Genomic DNA, 15,896 nt, shown 5'->3' with positions numbered 1-15,896 from the left:
ATTTTGAAAGTTTGGTAGCCTGTTACTCATGACACAGTAACATAAAAACAGGAATAACATAACAATTTTTAAACAAGCATCCAATTACAAAATGCCTGCTATTTTTTTAATCTCCATTTTATTTAGAAGGAGATTTATTTGCTAATTTATGTCGTATTAAAATATGTCATGTTTGGTTTTGAACGTGCACTCTCCGTTTTACTGTCCCTCTATCGATTACAGTCATTACAACATTATGATTTACCAAACCTAATAAGCAATATCATGCATATAATCTTTCAAATTAAAAAGTAAAATTTGAATTAAGCATTTAGACTTGACAGCACTCTAGGTTTGATGTTAAAAGTACATAGCATATTCCACTTCTCATACATATATCGATATGCAGTGTCGTAAAAAGCACCTCAAAGTCATACGGTGAGTAAAAGTAAAGATAATGTGTTTAAATATCACAAGTATCCGACATTAAATGAATTTAAGTGTCAAAAGTACAAGTAAAAGTAAATAATGATTATTATTATATATTATATTATATTATTATATAAGTATGTGTATAAACTGTATATAATGGTTAACTAAATATCAGCTTGGCAAGTTATTACTTCCAATATTCAGCATTTGTCTGATTATTTGAATCAGATTTTTTAAGTCAGATTCTTTTAAACAAATACATTTAAGAATGCACCACTTTGGCTCTGATACTATGGAGCATGTAATCTGCAAAGTACCCATAACTTGGAGTAAAAAGTACATGTAGTGGAGTGGAAGTGTAAAGCAGCGGAAAAATGGAAATACTCCATCCATCACTGTCTCCTGTCTTTTATATCTCTTTTGCGAATATGTGAGAATCCAGATGTTTAATCTCTTTTTTGTTTTTGTTTATTTTTATTTTGGGGACTTAATTGACATTTCAATTAACATGTACCCGGACAGCTGAAGAATATTTGCCGATGGGTCTCAGTATTAAGGCACAAGGTAGCGTGGCCGAGCGGTCTAAGGCGCTGGATTAAGGCTCCAGTCTCTTCGGGGGCGTGGGTTCGAATCCCACCGCTGCCAATAACTTTTCTTGCTTAATGGTAAAAACATGTATTCACCAAATCATGAATGAAGCTGTGAGTACATGAAGCTCCAACTGTGACTGTGAACATAATTCAAAACGACTATGAAGAATTAATGAGTGGGGGCCACTTACATCGGCCTCGCTGTGCATTATGGGCATGGGCTCCTCCCCACGTGTCTGTATGGAGCAGAGTCAACATGATACCGACACACTTCAGCTGTGTTAGCCGGAGTTAGACCCTCTGCGCACCACATTTCTGGACTTTCTAACACACGGATGAGATAGCTAAAGCTGTACGGTGAAGTGTGCAGGTGAGAGCTGAATGTAGTCTGGGTGCTGTTGGGGGGGAATGGCGTGTAAAAAGCAGGCCCTGTTGACTGACTGTGTGTTATTTTGACTGGCATGTGTACGTTAGCACGCCGAGCTAGCTTGCTAATGCTAGGCGACAGTTGCCTGGCTAGGCTGCGTACCAGCAGGCTAGCTGCATGTCCGTCGCTTGTACGTTCGTTCACAGGGATTTGAACCACATAGCTGCTTTGTCTTTACCCTGATTTATTTTTCAGTTGTATGTTTTTGTGTCTGACTGGACTTTTAACCCACTGTGTAGCGCAGGCCTGTGACAAGTGGCTGAAAGGTTTGTTGCTAGCTTGCTAATGAAGCTAGCTAACGTAGCTAGAGATAAGTGAAGACTTCTTTTTAGGGGGTAATCATCTGTAACGAGAAGTTTAATAGTCTGAAATAGCTGTTTTAAGTGTTAGTTATGGATTATAACGCCTGTTACATAGTGTTTGCATGTACAGCAGCTTTGTAATGGGGGGTTACATTGTCTTACATCATGTGAGTTTCACCTGGATTTAGCATCACTTGACAGACTGGAGGATCATGATCTACCTGTCCACTAAGTTCAGGGTTTTTATGGGGTACCTGAAAATTGACCCACAACTGCAGACGTCCTAAAGACTGACAGCTTGAAACGACCTCACTGAATTGTAATGAATTGTGATGTAACCTATTCTGCTGAATCACAATGCTCATGTTCCTGCACCAGCTGCCTGTCATCTGTTTTCTTTATGACCTGTCTGGGTGGAGCCATTTGTTAACTGTGTGGGTTAAATTCATTTAATCCAACAAGTATCTTTGTTGTTCTGATTTTGTACAGGTTGGATCTGTGACATCTGCTGCAGCTCCTCTCCTGTTTCATCTCCTCCTCTCCCCTCCTCGGTCTGCTCACATCAATATGGCCAGCGGGGACGATGATGACCCGATTATAGAAGAGGTTTGTTCATAGACACAAGTTAAAAGATGAAGTCATCCTGAGTAGAAGTGTTAACCCTGAGATATAGCTTATTCTTCTGTGACATCGACCTTCATTGTTGTCATTTAAAACACTTAAGTGAGCCATTGTGAACATGCACACTGTAGTTTATTTGGACCTGGGAATACACACATTGTTTTAATCCACAGTAAAAAGTTAGTTCCCGACAAATGCAGTATTTTCTGCTGTCCTGTTGAGCAAAGTAAGTCAAATCCTACAGTGCCCAGCTGTGAGCCTGTATATTTGGGACTAGAATTTAAAGTTTCTATTCTTTGGTAATATTGGATTAGCTTGGTGCCAGGCAGTGTGTGAAGATTAAACTGCTTTTAGAGATAAAAGAAAGTGTTATTTGGAGGCATTTGTTAAAGATTACACAAAGATATGGTAAAAGAAGAAAGAAAATTAGACTGCCATTTCTGACAGATGTTTCTATTGTGACTAGTTGGAGCGATCATTTTATATCAGAATGTTTACTTTCACCTGCATTAACATCAAGATGAAGAGACGTTTGTGTGCGTCTGCACCAAACAAACATGTTTTCTTACATTTGGAGAACAAGATTTGTAGGTCAGGATGTCCCTGCAGCACTGCGGTACTTCATTATAATCCAAATTGGTCACACATTTTACCTTTACCAGAAACTTTCATCTTCTGCGATTTGGATACTGCAAGTTGCCACATTGCGATTTTGATTAATTATGCAGCCCTAATGCAGAATAACATCAGCCTCATGTCCTTTTGATTCATCTTGAATCTTGAATCTTTTGTATGTGTGCCAGCTGTGAATGATCTGTTTTGACAACAGTAACTGTTTTAACAACCCAGGGTTTATAAATGCCTCACTAATATCCATGTGAGGACATCTGACACTGTTTGATACAATGGGTGTGGACTATAGGTGGGGTGGCCTGATCTGACTTGTTCTCTCCCACTTTTAAATCCATGTCTCAGGTGATCCACTAGAGCCTGACCAATATGCAATTTTTGGGACCGATACCAAGATTTGGGTGTAAAGAATTCTGACATTGATCTATTGGCCGATATACACACATTTTTTTGCAGTGATCCTCAATTGTGGTTATCAAACACTGTTGACAAAAACATGTAATGGAGGCAGGATATCTTGCAGTCTAACAAAATCAATGAACTGAAATGGCAAACATCACTCAAAATGTAATAATTATAAAACACCCGACGCATCATTTTCTTTTAAAACCAAAAAGTTTCATTGATGAAATATATCCCAATAATGATATACATGATACAGTTAGTTAAAAGAGTAAAAACACTGAATTAAATAACTGAAAAAAATACTGTCAGTCACAAACAAGCAAACAATATTAAAAACGAGCACACATCTCTAAGAATGTCCCAAAGTTTAAAAATATGTTCAATGGGTTTGTAGAAAAGGTTTTTCGATTGAGAAGACGCTTGTGTTTTTTTCAGAGAACAACTTTGATCGATGTTTCTCTTTCTTTCAGATTGATGTGTACCTCGCCAAAAGCCTTGCAGATAAGCTGTATCTTTTACAGGTAATCTTTTCCTTTCTTCTACTCAGTGTTGATGAGTAAGAGTCACTTTGTGAGCAGTGTCTGTTTGTCTTGGTGTCCTGTATCACTCACTCTTCACCTTTTATTGTTTCACATGCAACAGTACCCTGTCCGACCAGCCACTATGACCTACGATGATGTCAGCCACTTAGCAGCCAAGATCAAACCCAAACAGCAGCGGGTAGGAAAAGGTTACTTTCTTATCTTATCATCCATCACGTAGAGAATGTTTGTAATGTTTTTTGCACCACCCATAATACAGGTGGAGTTGGAAATGGCGATTAACACAATGAGTCCAAACTACTGTCGCAGCAAAGGCGAGCAGATCGCTCTGAACGTGGACGGCACGACTTACGATGAGACCAACACCTACTCTGCGTACGTCTGCTGCACTCACACTGCCTGTTACCCGCCAATTCACAACAGAAACTCATGACATTGTTCAGTTGGAGCAGGTGGAGACTATATTCTTCAGCTAATCAAATCAAGGCATTTGAACTTGGATAAAGATAGGAATCCGTCATCTAAAAGGATTTAGTTTATATTTTGTGCAAGAATAGATATTGCAGTTCTTTTCATGCACTTCTCAATTGTTCCCATTCAAGCCTCGCTTTAAATTTTCGGGGAGCTTCTGTAAAACCTGCTAATTTTATAGACATAAAAACTGTCGGTGTCATAACAGTTAAACTTGATGTGCCTCTCAAACCATGATGTGTTTGGTTCATGATTTTAAGGTAATTAAACTTTGAAAGTCTTTTAACCGTTCTTGACTGTGATGTTTAAGAAGGTTTGGGAATGTTGACCATTGTTCTAAAATGAAAGTTTTAAATTTTTTAGAAATTTGCTTGATGAGAAGATCGATTCCTCACACAAACAAGCATATTTCACTATATCATAAACCATTTATTTAACATTCTTTCCTCTCTTCTGCAGGAAAATGATGGATAAGCAGACCTTTTCCTCCATCCAGGCCACCACCAACACCTCCAGATATGCTGCTGCTGTGTTTCGCAAAGGTCTGACCTGCTTCTGTAGTCAGCTGTAGCACCGTGACTGTGTTTCGGTTTGTCTAGCCTTGTTCCTGCTGCTTGTAAATACACAAAGGTCACTCATATGTTCAGAGTCCATGTGAATCTTTATCAGCTTTACCTTTCTTATCTTCTCTTTTAGCGTTACGTTATTTATTGTCAATATGATCGACCTTTTAACACATGGCCACACAATCGACCGCTGCTGCATTATTACCGCTTGTGTTTCTGATTGTTTTATTGTTAATGTGAACAGGTGAGCTTCACGTCACTCCTCTGACGGGAATCCTCCAGATGAGGCCGAGCTTCTCTTACCTGGACAAGGCTGACAGCAAAACCAGAGAGAGGGAGGCGGCCAATGAAGGTGTGTTTAATTTACATCTTTTTCAAATGTGAGAAATTAATGGGTAGATTGATACTTTATTTTTGAGTTGTTTTATTTTTATTAAATCTCGTTCACCGATATTTGCTAAAAATAAAATGAAATACATGACAGTCTTTTTAGTAGATAACTAGAAAATTGATCTTCATCCGTTTTTACAATTTTTTTAAAGCAGAAATGCCACAATTATTTGATTCCCACTCCTCAAATCTGAGGACGTGCTCTTTTTCTCTGTTGTGTCTGTTCTTGAAATGTCGTTATAACTGATGCGATCATTTGTGAGGGCTGTTACCTGACCAGAGTCCCGTATCTGCAGGTGGAGATTCCTCCCAGGACGAAGCTGAGGAGGAGGCCAAAGCCATCACGGTAAAAAAAAAAAAAAACAACTCTCATAGAAACAAAATTTATGATAAACGCTGACTTTGAGATGATTTAGATTCACCATTTCTAAATGTTTCCGTTACCCTCCAGGTGAGGTTTGCTCGTCCCGAGTCAGAGCAGGCTCGGCAGAGGAGGATCCAGTCGTATGAGTTCCTCCAGAAGAAGCAGGCGGAGGAGCCCTGGGTTCACCTACACTACCACGGTGTCAAGGTACGCTCATTAGAATAAATGCTTGAAAATGTGATGGAGCTGTACTTCTTTATTATTATGTCGTTTTTCTGTTGTTTGACTATACGAAGCCACGATCATTGAGTTTAATACAGTTGACGTTATCTAATAATGTATTGCTGCTGTGTTTTGGTCCGTACATCTCGTCATGAAGCATCCGTTTTGTCTTTGTTCTGTTGTTTAAATCCAGGATAGTCGCTCGGAGCATGAAAGGCAGTACCTCTTCTGTCAGTCAGTGGACGCCTCAGAGAACTCTGAACTGGTCAAAACTCCTAAGTGAGTATAAACAACTGATGTTTGAATACATTCCAGTACTCAGGCAGGAAGTGTAGATTATTTTTTAGTTGGAGCCAGATTCTTTTGATTTCGATAGCTTGAAACCAGCATTTTCTTCTGTTTGTCAATAATCATTCTGCCATATAGATGCAACCTTATAGTTTTGGACCTTGATTGCTTATATTGAGGCATGTTTAAAAAGGCTACACACTGTTGGTTTAATTCTTCCAGCCCTTGAAATTCCTAATATTTCCCTTTTTACATGCTCACACCCCCTACCTAACTTACTTCTCTTGTTTTTGTAGGGAGTACCTGGCGATGCTGATGCCTCCTCTCGAAGAGGAAAAAGTGTGAGTGTTCCTCAAGTTTCCAGCCAACGTTATGAGATTTAGATAACATAAGGATTACAGATATGCTTCATTAATAACATTGTTCTCGTCAACTGTGTGTCTTTCTGTTTGCGTCAGTGTGAAGCCTGTTGGTCCCAGTAATGTGCTCTCCATGGCTCAGCTCCGCACTCTACCGCTGGGAGACCAAGTGAAGACTCTGATGAAGAACGGTAGGCCAACACATTTAGACAAACCAGTTACATAACTGTCAAATACCCGGCCACCAACTTGTGACAAATACAGTACATTCTTTGGATTGGTATCCACCTGTGCAGTTTGTCTTTGTGCCAGATGAGGGCAGCTAAACATTAGTTTGGAAGCCAGAATGAGATTTATGGACAAGTAAGTTCTTGCCTTGAGAGTTTGTTTCATAAAAATAACAGTAAGAGAAGGAAAAAAGATAAAACAAGTAATTCAGAAGTCAAGATTCATAAATCAGTGTTTATATGAATGCTGGAAATCTTTGAAAATGCTTGAGTTTTGTTCAAGGTTTGAAAAGTGCCTGAATTTGTAGTTGCGTAATATTCACAATAAACTTGTAATATAAGGTTATACAGGATGCCATGTCCAATTATAGACCACTGACACATTTTTAAAATATGAAACATTTTTGTGATTTCTTTCAGGATACGATAATGACGTCTGATTTATTTTGATCAAGTAGAATAACAATTTTGACAGGATATTTATATGATGTGCAATTTACTTTACAGAATTGCTGAGTTCTCTTAACTGTTTCTTTCAGTTATTTTGCAATTTTTCGGTTTGCACTCTTTCACTTTTAACAACCATTAGTTTGCCTTTCTTCCAGTAGATTTCTCACAAACATAAACTGCATCCTGTTAACACCAGCACTCAGTTCGACTGCTCCTCTTCTCTGCAAAGCGATTTATCGTGCGTCTCCTCTTGTCTGCAGTCAAAGTGATGCCGTTTGCTAACCTCATGGGCCTCCTCGCCTCTGGCACGGACTCAACCGCAGCGCTGCGCTGCATCCAACAGGTGGCTCTGTTGGTTCAGGGGAACTGGGTGGTGAAGAGGTGAGAGCAAACCGCCTCAGAGCAGGTTGATTTAAAGGAAGGGAAACTGTCACTTAAAGTTTAACACAGATTAAAAGTGTTGTTTTAAAATTAAGATTTAAAGCGATTGATGTGTTTCTTCCTCAGCGATGTTCTGTATCCTAAAAACACCTGCAGTCCTCACAGCGGTGTCCCTGCTGAAGTGCTCTGTCGTGGCCGAGACTTTGTGGTGAGCTGCTGTTTGTTCCCCTTCACTAAATTACACCAAATCACACAGCCTGATAATGTGTTTAGCGTGTATCCGACATGACTCAGTTGTTCCTTTTTGTAGATGTGGAGGTTCACTCTGGAGCGCTCTGTGATGAGGAAGGAGATCACAGCCATCATCAAAGTAAGGATCTCTAAACCGTTCCTGTCTGGTAATGACGACTGGAGGCCGAACAGATTGCATTTCCTGGATTGTGCACCTTTGTGCCAAAATAACTATTTTATGTAGATTTGCTTTAATTTTCTGTGATTTGCCCCAGATGCTGCTTTCATGGTGAATTAGTCACTTAAATGTTCAACATATTTGCAAAAAAAGGGGCCAGCTGTGAAAACAAATTTCCCTCTGGGACAATGAATCCAAGATGTTCTTTTGTAATTAAACTCATTTTTTAAACTGGAGTTTGGCTGAAGCGGTTGGTGATATTGTAAACATTTAACAATTTACTGCATAAATAGTCCAGCTACTGTTCAGAATAGCGAGCTCTTTAAAATGATGGTTACCTCATTATTTTTAACAGCAACAGCCGAAGGGAGCTCTTTGCTAAGTGCAACAAAAGCTCCTTCACCTGGGATCTGCTCAGTGCCACCGCAGTCTTGCGTGGTTGTTGAGATGCTGAGCAGCGACCTGCTGTCGCCTCGAGGCCACAGGTGTTCCATTCATCCAGGTAAACACAACTAACAGTCTCTTCCTTCTGCCTCTGTCAGCTTCCTCCAGAGGACGTGAAGGAGTTCCTGGAGCATGTGGCGGCTCCTCGAGTCAACCGGGGCTGGGAGTTCCTGCTGCCTACTGATGTAGACTTCATTAAGAAACACCCAGATATCGCCCACAGGCAACACATGCTGTGGCTCGGCATCCAGAGCAAGTAGGTTACAGGAATGTCTCCGAGCTGAAGAATCTCACCGGGGTGCTCTCGTCAATCATGGATGTAGCAGATTGTTCTAACTTGTGTTTTTTGTCTTTCCTCTAAGGTTGGAAAAGGTCTTTAACTTCTCTAAAGAAGACTTCTTGCCAAAGAATTCCCCTCAGCCTGGTGTGTAACAAACTTTATTTTTATCTTAAAGGGACAGTTCACCCCAAAGTCAAAAATACATATATGAAGGAAGACGTTTAACACCACTGCAACCTGTCTGGTGCTCTGAAATCTTGATTCCACTGAGAAAGTCTCTGTAACCTCACATGTACAATGCCGAATGTGAGGAACTGTGAGCACCACAAACCAAGTGCCATCTAGTTCTGCTATATTCAAGAGAAAGCAGATACAAGTCATCAAGGCCAATATCTTAAAAAACTTGCAACACATCAAAACAATCTAGATAGATAAATAGCCCGACAGTTAAGAGGACAATATGAATTATTGATTTGAGGGTGAACTGTTTGCTTATTGCATTGCAAATTAAACATTAAGCAGAAGTTATCCTGTGTGTCCTGATGTGTCTGTGTGTTGTTTTTCAGACCCTGTTCACGTCACCGGGGAGCAGCGTCTAAAGACGGCTCATGAGCGAGCCCAAGCCAACCAGGCGTCCCTGCAGAAGGACCTGGACGGCAAGCGGACGGGAAGCCGCGTCCACATCAAACAGGAACCCGTCAGCGACAGGGAAGACGAACCTATGGACACCTCCTCCCCGTCCTCCTCCTCCATCCCCAACGGTTCGGTCAACGGTTACCCCAGCGCCACCTCCCCCACCTTCGATCACACCAACGGTAACGGAGGGTCTCCCAGCACGTCGGCGCTGGAGCTGCAGGACTTTGTGCTAAAGACTTTCAGGAAGCATTTTGTAGTGACACTGAACGAGTTTAAGAGGCTCTTTAACCTCCACCTGGCCTCCATGCCAGTGGGTCGGAACGTCTTCCACTCCATCTCGGACCACATGCTGCAGGACGCCATACTGCACAGCCACTGCAAACAGATAATGGTGCCTGTGAGTATTTAAGGAGGATGTCGACGTGCTAATCCATACATTTTTTTTTTTGCTATTTCCAGCTTTTCAAATGGAAGGATTTGCTGACCTTTTGTATAAAATTTATAACGGGTCTTTTTCACTACAGAAACAGCAGATTAAGAAAGCTGTACTATTACACGATGTTACTCCTGATTTGAACACCTTCATAGCACTGCTCTGATGCAGGATGACTTGTTGAACTGCAAGTTTCTCCCCTGAACATCAGTAGTTATTTGTGATTACATTACAAGTTAAATTGGATTTCTTGTCTCAGACCAAAGGTCCACACCTCAGGGACGATCAGAACTGAGTGGTTCTCTGCTTTACCTGCACATCGTGTCTTGAAGCGCTCAGATTAAAATCCCTTGAGTGTTTGTTTCAGAGCTGCTTTTACTCTGGTCTGTGTCTAGTTGAAACTGCCCGTGGCTGCTGAATACGGGGGTTTCCTCTCTGGCAGCTTGAATGCGGATATCAGTTTTCTCAAACAGAATAACGACATTAACGGTCGTTTTGCTTGTGAGCACTTTGTTGCTTGTAAAACAGTCTGTGCACTGAAGCAACGCAGACCTGGTTCTCATGTTCCAGCAGCCACCACCTGATACCTGCGTGCTATGTTTGGAGGTAGCTGTTTGTAGGCTCCTTATAGATGGATCTGATGTGTTATCATTGTGTTCTTTGGCCGTGTTACTTGGTGTGGTGTTTGCTCACAGGGCAGGGAGTGGCGTGGTCCGCTACATGCTCTTGTTTCTCCTGCCAGGACCGGCCCTGCCCTGGCTTATGTCTTATCCCATCTGCATCCTTGACGTTAGAGGATTTGAAAACGCCGTAGGGGAGGGAATGGCTGGGCGCCATTTTGGTTATGCAACAGATTATCAGCCTCAAAGTAAAGCTCATTACTACCAAGGAACTAAGAAGGTTTGTTGTTTGCAAACGCAGGCAGATCCAGAATCAGGAGGCTCGTCTTCTACAACACTGAACATTATTTTTCTGGTATCGGACGGTTCATTGATCAGATTTGAGGTCAGCGTGTTGTGTCTGTCTGGTTTGGAGCGCTCAGAGTTGGTCCTGCTGGTCACAGCAGTGTTCGGCCTCTAGCTGTTTTTGGCTCGACAGTCAGACAAGAGATCAAATTAACAAACGATAACAAAGAGGAATGTGACGTTTCATTAATTCGTTAAAGGGTAACTCCACCAATTCTACACGTAAAGTTGTGTTTACAGGTCACAAAGTACTTTAAAACCATTTGTAGCTCCAGAGGAAGCTGCAGGTAATCTGATAAATGCATTGCATTGTGGGTAATTTAGACACCAGGGTGGAAAAAAAAAGAGAAAATGATGTGGAATATAGAGGTGACATCTCCATTTCCTCAGTATTGATTTTGTTCATTTGTTTTTTTTAGATGTTTTCAAAACCTGCCGCCTACATTACACACAACACTGAGTGACATCACTGAAGGCAGTGTATCAGGTTACATGCAGCTTCCTCTGGCGCTACAAAGGGCTTTATGTTACTATATGCAGTAGTGCTCACCAAGACCTGTAAACACACTTTGATGTGTAAAATTGTGAAGTTAACATTTAACTGCTGCATTAAAAGGCAATCACACTCTTAAATCAATGCTTTGATGATCATACGTGCATTATTAAATTTGTTATAAACACATTTTTAGTCTCAAAAAGGACAATCAGCGGCTGAGAATCTTAATTTAACATATTAATGTCCACAGTGAAGTTTTACACTTCCTTTTAAACTAGCTGACTTGGCACAAATCCATTCAGTTTTTCTCGGAGAAGGTTTTGTGTTTCCACCTTAAACAGAAAACCTGTGGGGCTTTTCTGTGACATATTCTGTTCAACACAACAATGTTTGAGCTAAAGAGTGTTTTGATCATGTTCAGAGACTTACTTCCTGCTCAGACTTGCTGCAGGCTGCTTGCCTCCTGCTTTAAATGTGTTTCTAACATCGCTGTCTCCCTCTGACTTTAGTTTCCTGCTCAGAGCTCAGCAGCTCCTGATGAACAGAAGGTGTTCGGTCTGTGGGAGACTGGAGAGGAATTCGACAAGGTAAAAACAATCGGTGAACATCCTTCTCGTCTCGGTCTACATGGCAGATGTTTTCAGCGCAATCTCACCACAAAAACCACACGTCGGAGCCTTCAGCGATCACACATTTCACATGAATTTCAGAGAGCGCACACCACCCTTTCAGTGAGGGCTGTGATTGGCTCGCTGCAGTGAAAATAGGACATGATTCTGTTTGTTGGCCACAACCAACGTTAAAGCTGCACGCCAAGTGTGTTTTTCCTTTCTTTAATGTAAAATGGAGGAAACGACTGACACTGCAGATATTCTCTCACACAGAACAGACATTTGCAGCTTTAAATGGCACAAATATGTTTATCCTTAATATATGTATCAGTGAATAGCCAGCTCTTTAAAATGATTTGTTGGTTACCTCATTATTTTTAACAGCAACAGCCGAAGGGAGCTCTTTGCTAAGTGCAACAAAACCAGTGAATGTAATTCATCAGATTAAATGGAAGAAATTTAGTATAGTAACTTCCTATCTAAAATTGATTTTTTAAAATCTAATTCCTAAGTGTCAATAACGATGCTTTGAGTTGGTGGGCAGGAAAACAATTCAGCAACTGTTGTTCTCCAGAATCTCTTAACAGATGAGCTTCATTCACATGTTGATTTATAAAACTACAAATGTCCACGAATTAATGAATGAGGCATCGAAGCTTCACACTATTGGATACTGCCCTAGTTTTTACTTTTGAGCTATCATATTTCAAGAAGTTCATATTTTCTTCAACGTTTGAATGCTCGTAAAGATCGAAAACTAATTAAAAACTCAAAGCTGGGATGAGATTTACGACAGAACATGTGGCCTTTACTCTGTGTTGCTTGTTTCCTAGTATCACATTTTAATTTGAACATTTTCACACTCTTATATCTTAACCCTGAATATGAAGCAGCAGTACAGCCAGCATTCAGGTAGCTTTAATCTGGAAATGGGGGTAAAGCAAAGCAAATAAACATTTTGCTGAACTGTTCCAATTTTAGGTTGATTGTCTGGTGTGTTTGTTTTCTTCCTGCAGCACCGTCGGCTGCTGTACGACCTGTTCACCAAGAACTACAAGGTCAGGAGGAACATTGTGCAAGCCAGGCTGAACCAGGAGTTTGGAGACGTCTGTAAGGCCGACGTTGACCGGCTGCTCAATGTGAGATGGACGATTAGACTGAACATTTCTGTTTTCACAAGCTTTTCATTAAATATCTCTGATCTAACCGCCCCTTCTGTCCTTTTTCTAGGAGTGCTGCAGCAGCCACGCAGGGATGTGGTACCTCAAGGGAACAATACAGTCCTGACACTGAGCGCCCTGCCCCCTGCGGTCACCGTCTGCCAATCAGATCCTCTCCCAGGTGTCCAGTGGGAGGGCAGTGAGACAGAAGAGAGCCAATCACGGCTCGCCCAGCTCTGAGGACAAAGATGTCGGCCATCTGCTCTGCTCAGAACATAAAGCTTTTTCAACAAAGCATTTTCTGACATTAACACATGAGCACCCTGACGCAGTGCAGAGGACAGAAACGAGCTGCAGTGTGGAGTGTCTGAGACGGAAAAATATAAAAAGTGAAGAAATGGGAAGATTATATATACAGTTTATCCATAGATTTCTGGATTTATGACCTCACGTTTGATTAATTTTGAATTAAACTTTTACCGGATCAGTATGGTGTTTACTGTCGGGAGCAAACGTGGCTCTTAAGTGCTTTCATTTTACTCCTGATTTGTGAGTTTTGCCTGAGAAAACATTGTTTTTACATTTATCATATCATCGACAAAGCAAAATGTTGTTAAAGGCCTTGTGGAGAGAAAAACACAATTTATTTTTTCATCCAGATCTGACGTTGTTCAGGAATATCAACTGAATATTTACTCCAGCTTCAGAACACAAAACGAAAGGTCGGGGTGATACATTGCTAAAACGTGTTAAAGCACTTAAAGGGACGTTGCCAAACTGAAGGATGAAAAAAAAAAAGGGGAAACGTCAAATGATGCAAAAAAACAAAGAAAAAGTCCCGAATGTCTTCATGCTCATGTTGTACGACTGAAACCACTTCATGTTTTCAGCAGTGATGGACCTGGAAACGGCTACATTCAATGTGGCGTCTCCCACACTTCTGTATTCTTCAGTCCAGTGTGGACTGAAACATAAACTCAGAGAGAAAGTGGATTAGATGCTTTTTGTTCCTGGTTGAATGTTGAGTTTCAATTATTTTAAGAGAGAGACTGATGTGATGGTCAATAAAGGATGACGGTTTTGAATTCACTTGTCATATTTTCATCATAAAAACCTGATTTATGAAAGTGGAACGGTTGCATCGAGGAACTGGATCCCTGGACCACGATCTGAGGTAGTTGTTGGGGGGGGTAGTTGTTGCTATGGATACGCTGGTCATGCGTTGCTATTCTTGATCCTCCATCTAAAAGTGCCTCTGCCTCACGAGACGTCCAGGACCGACTCCCACATGTCGATACCAGAACAACAGGAACAACAATGCTTTGATTCCCACTGAAACACTTTGAGGACTTTTAAGCCTTCGAGTGGAAGAAGAAATGTGAATTAAGTGTTTTGCGTTCACCGGCTAGATTTAGTGGTTCATCATCACGTAACGACGGGCGTGTTTTGTTTTCATTGGTTTGTTTCTTTGCTCAATAAACATATAATGTCAAATTGTCTGTGTGTTGTCATTATCAGTGGTGATAGTGCCTCATATCACCACAATATCAGAAATATTACTAAATTAGTTTTTATATATGCGGTTAGATAACATATGTTCACTTTTACGTTCAGTTCACACCCGAGTGAACAGATTTGCTGTCGTGCAGACTCGTTTTATTGAAGTAGAAACAGGCACAACCTCCCACGTTTATAAAAGATATCATGCAGCTCAAAGTGGAAAAGCTCAGTTTGACTTTACTCCACAAGTCTTGGCAACACTTTATTGATTATGCAACATCTTAACTCTCTGCTACAGTAACTGGGTTAAGTAAGATGTCAGTTAATACCACGTGAAGCAGCTTTGTACCTCGGTTAATATGTATACAGGTTATCTAATGTCCCTGTTCCTCTGTTGATTGCCGTGTTTTATGCGTGTGTGCAAGTCAGTTCTGTTCTTTTTGGGGAATATTTTGTATGATTTGAATACAATACTGTTATTATGTATTCAGTGTCTACCATTTGATAACTGATATGCCAAAAACAGACATTAAAACAGAGGTTATACCTTTGTTATTTAGGTGAGACTGAAGATGAAATTTGTTTAGTTTTTTTCTCGTATCTTGATTCTTCGGTGGTACTTTCTAATAAAAATATGTTTTTTCACCACTGCAACCAATAATAACTTGTATGTGCATGACACAATAAATAAATAACAACTAACTGTATGGACACTTTAATTAACTTAAATCAAAGCTCTGTATTCCTTTTTTCATTGTTTTTTTAAGTTCTTGTCAAATTCCCCAAATCTAATTATCATTTTTTTTTTTCTATTCAAGTCTATTTTTGATCTCTTTGAAAACCAAAAGAAATGTATGTTTCAGCTCAAACCTCTTAAAGATGACTTTATCTATTAAGATTTTCACACTAAATGTTCCCACTGTGTTACTGCTTAAAGGGACACTGCACCCCAAAACCATAAAATGTAGAAACTACGTTCTTTCAACCCAACAACATCCAAACCAAGTTGTTATAGATGCCACCACTTTTTGATTTCGGGGGTAAACTGTTCCGTTAATGTGTCAAAATCACTAGTGACACATTCTGTAGTTGTTGCTTGTTTATACTCCATAATTCAGTTTATAGATTTATCCCAGCTGCAGCATTTGCATTTCCCAGAGGTCTCGGCGACGTTACTTCTCTATTTTTAGCTGCCAGTGTTTGTTCTTTTTTCCAGTTTTATTTTCAGCGGGGTGTCTGAATCAGACGAAAAACAAAATGCATTCTCAAAAGAGCATCACTGTTACTGTCACACAGCCTCTAAAAATAAGATGAAA

General features: G+C 40.4%; 1 protein-coding gene and 1 non-coding gene across 3 annotated transcripts; both read left to right on the top strand.

Moving 5' to 3' along the window:
* The first annotated feature begins 974 nt into the window (after positions 1-974).
* On the top strand, positions 975-1,056 carry trnal-aag (transfer RNA leucine (anticodon AAG)). The gene has a single exon. It is a non-coding gene; the product is annotated as a tRNA-Leu (tRNA).
* A 146-nt stretch (positions 1,057-1,202) lies between these two features.
* polr3e (polymerase (RNA) III (DNA directed) polypeptide E) lies at positions 1,203-14,574 on the top strand. 2 transcript variants are annotated; one of them, XM_030400431.1, is made up of 21 exons: positions 1,203-1,371; positions 2,220-2,336; positions 3,857-3,907; positions 4,029-4,106; positions 4,188-4,303; positions 4,859-4,941; positions 5,210-5,317; positions 5,652-5,701; positions 5,807-5,926; positions 6,135-6,220; positions 6,526-6,570; positions 6,688-6,779; positions 7,526-7,646; positions 7,773-7,854; positions 7,957-8,016; positions 8,598-8,755; positions 8,862-8,923; positions 9,346-9,812; positions 11,819-11,896; positions 12,937-13,059; positions 13,151-14,574. In XM_030400431.1, the coding sequence occupies exons 2-21, from the start codon at positions 2,298-2,300 to the stop codon at positions 13,205-13,207; spliced, it is 2,076 nt and encodes a 691-aa protein (XP_030256291.1). In that variant the 5' UTR covers positions 1,203-1,371; positions 2,220-2,297; the 3' UTR covers positions 13,208-14,574. The 2 variants fall into 2 exon arrangements, with proteins under 2 accessions (XP_030256291.1, XP_030256290.1); XM_030400430.1 differs by lacking the exon at positions 1,203-1,371 and adding an exon at positions 1,463-1,558.
* The last annotated feature ends 1,322 nt before the right edge of the window (positions 14,575-15,896 follow it).

The sequence above is a fragment of the Sparus aurata genome, chromosome 20 (genome assembly GCF_900880675.1).
Source record: "Sparus aurata chromosome 20, fSpaAur1.1, whole genome shotgun sequence".
NCBI classification, from domain to species: Eukaryota; Metazoa; Chordata; class Actinopteri; order Spariformes; family Sparidae; genus Sparus; species Sparus aurata.
This window is presented reverse-complemented; position numbering and strand designations above follow the sequence as displayed.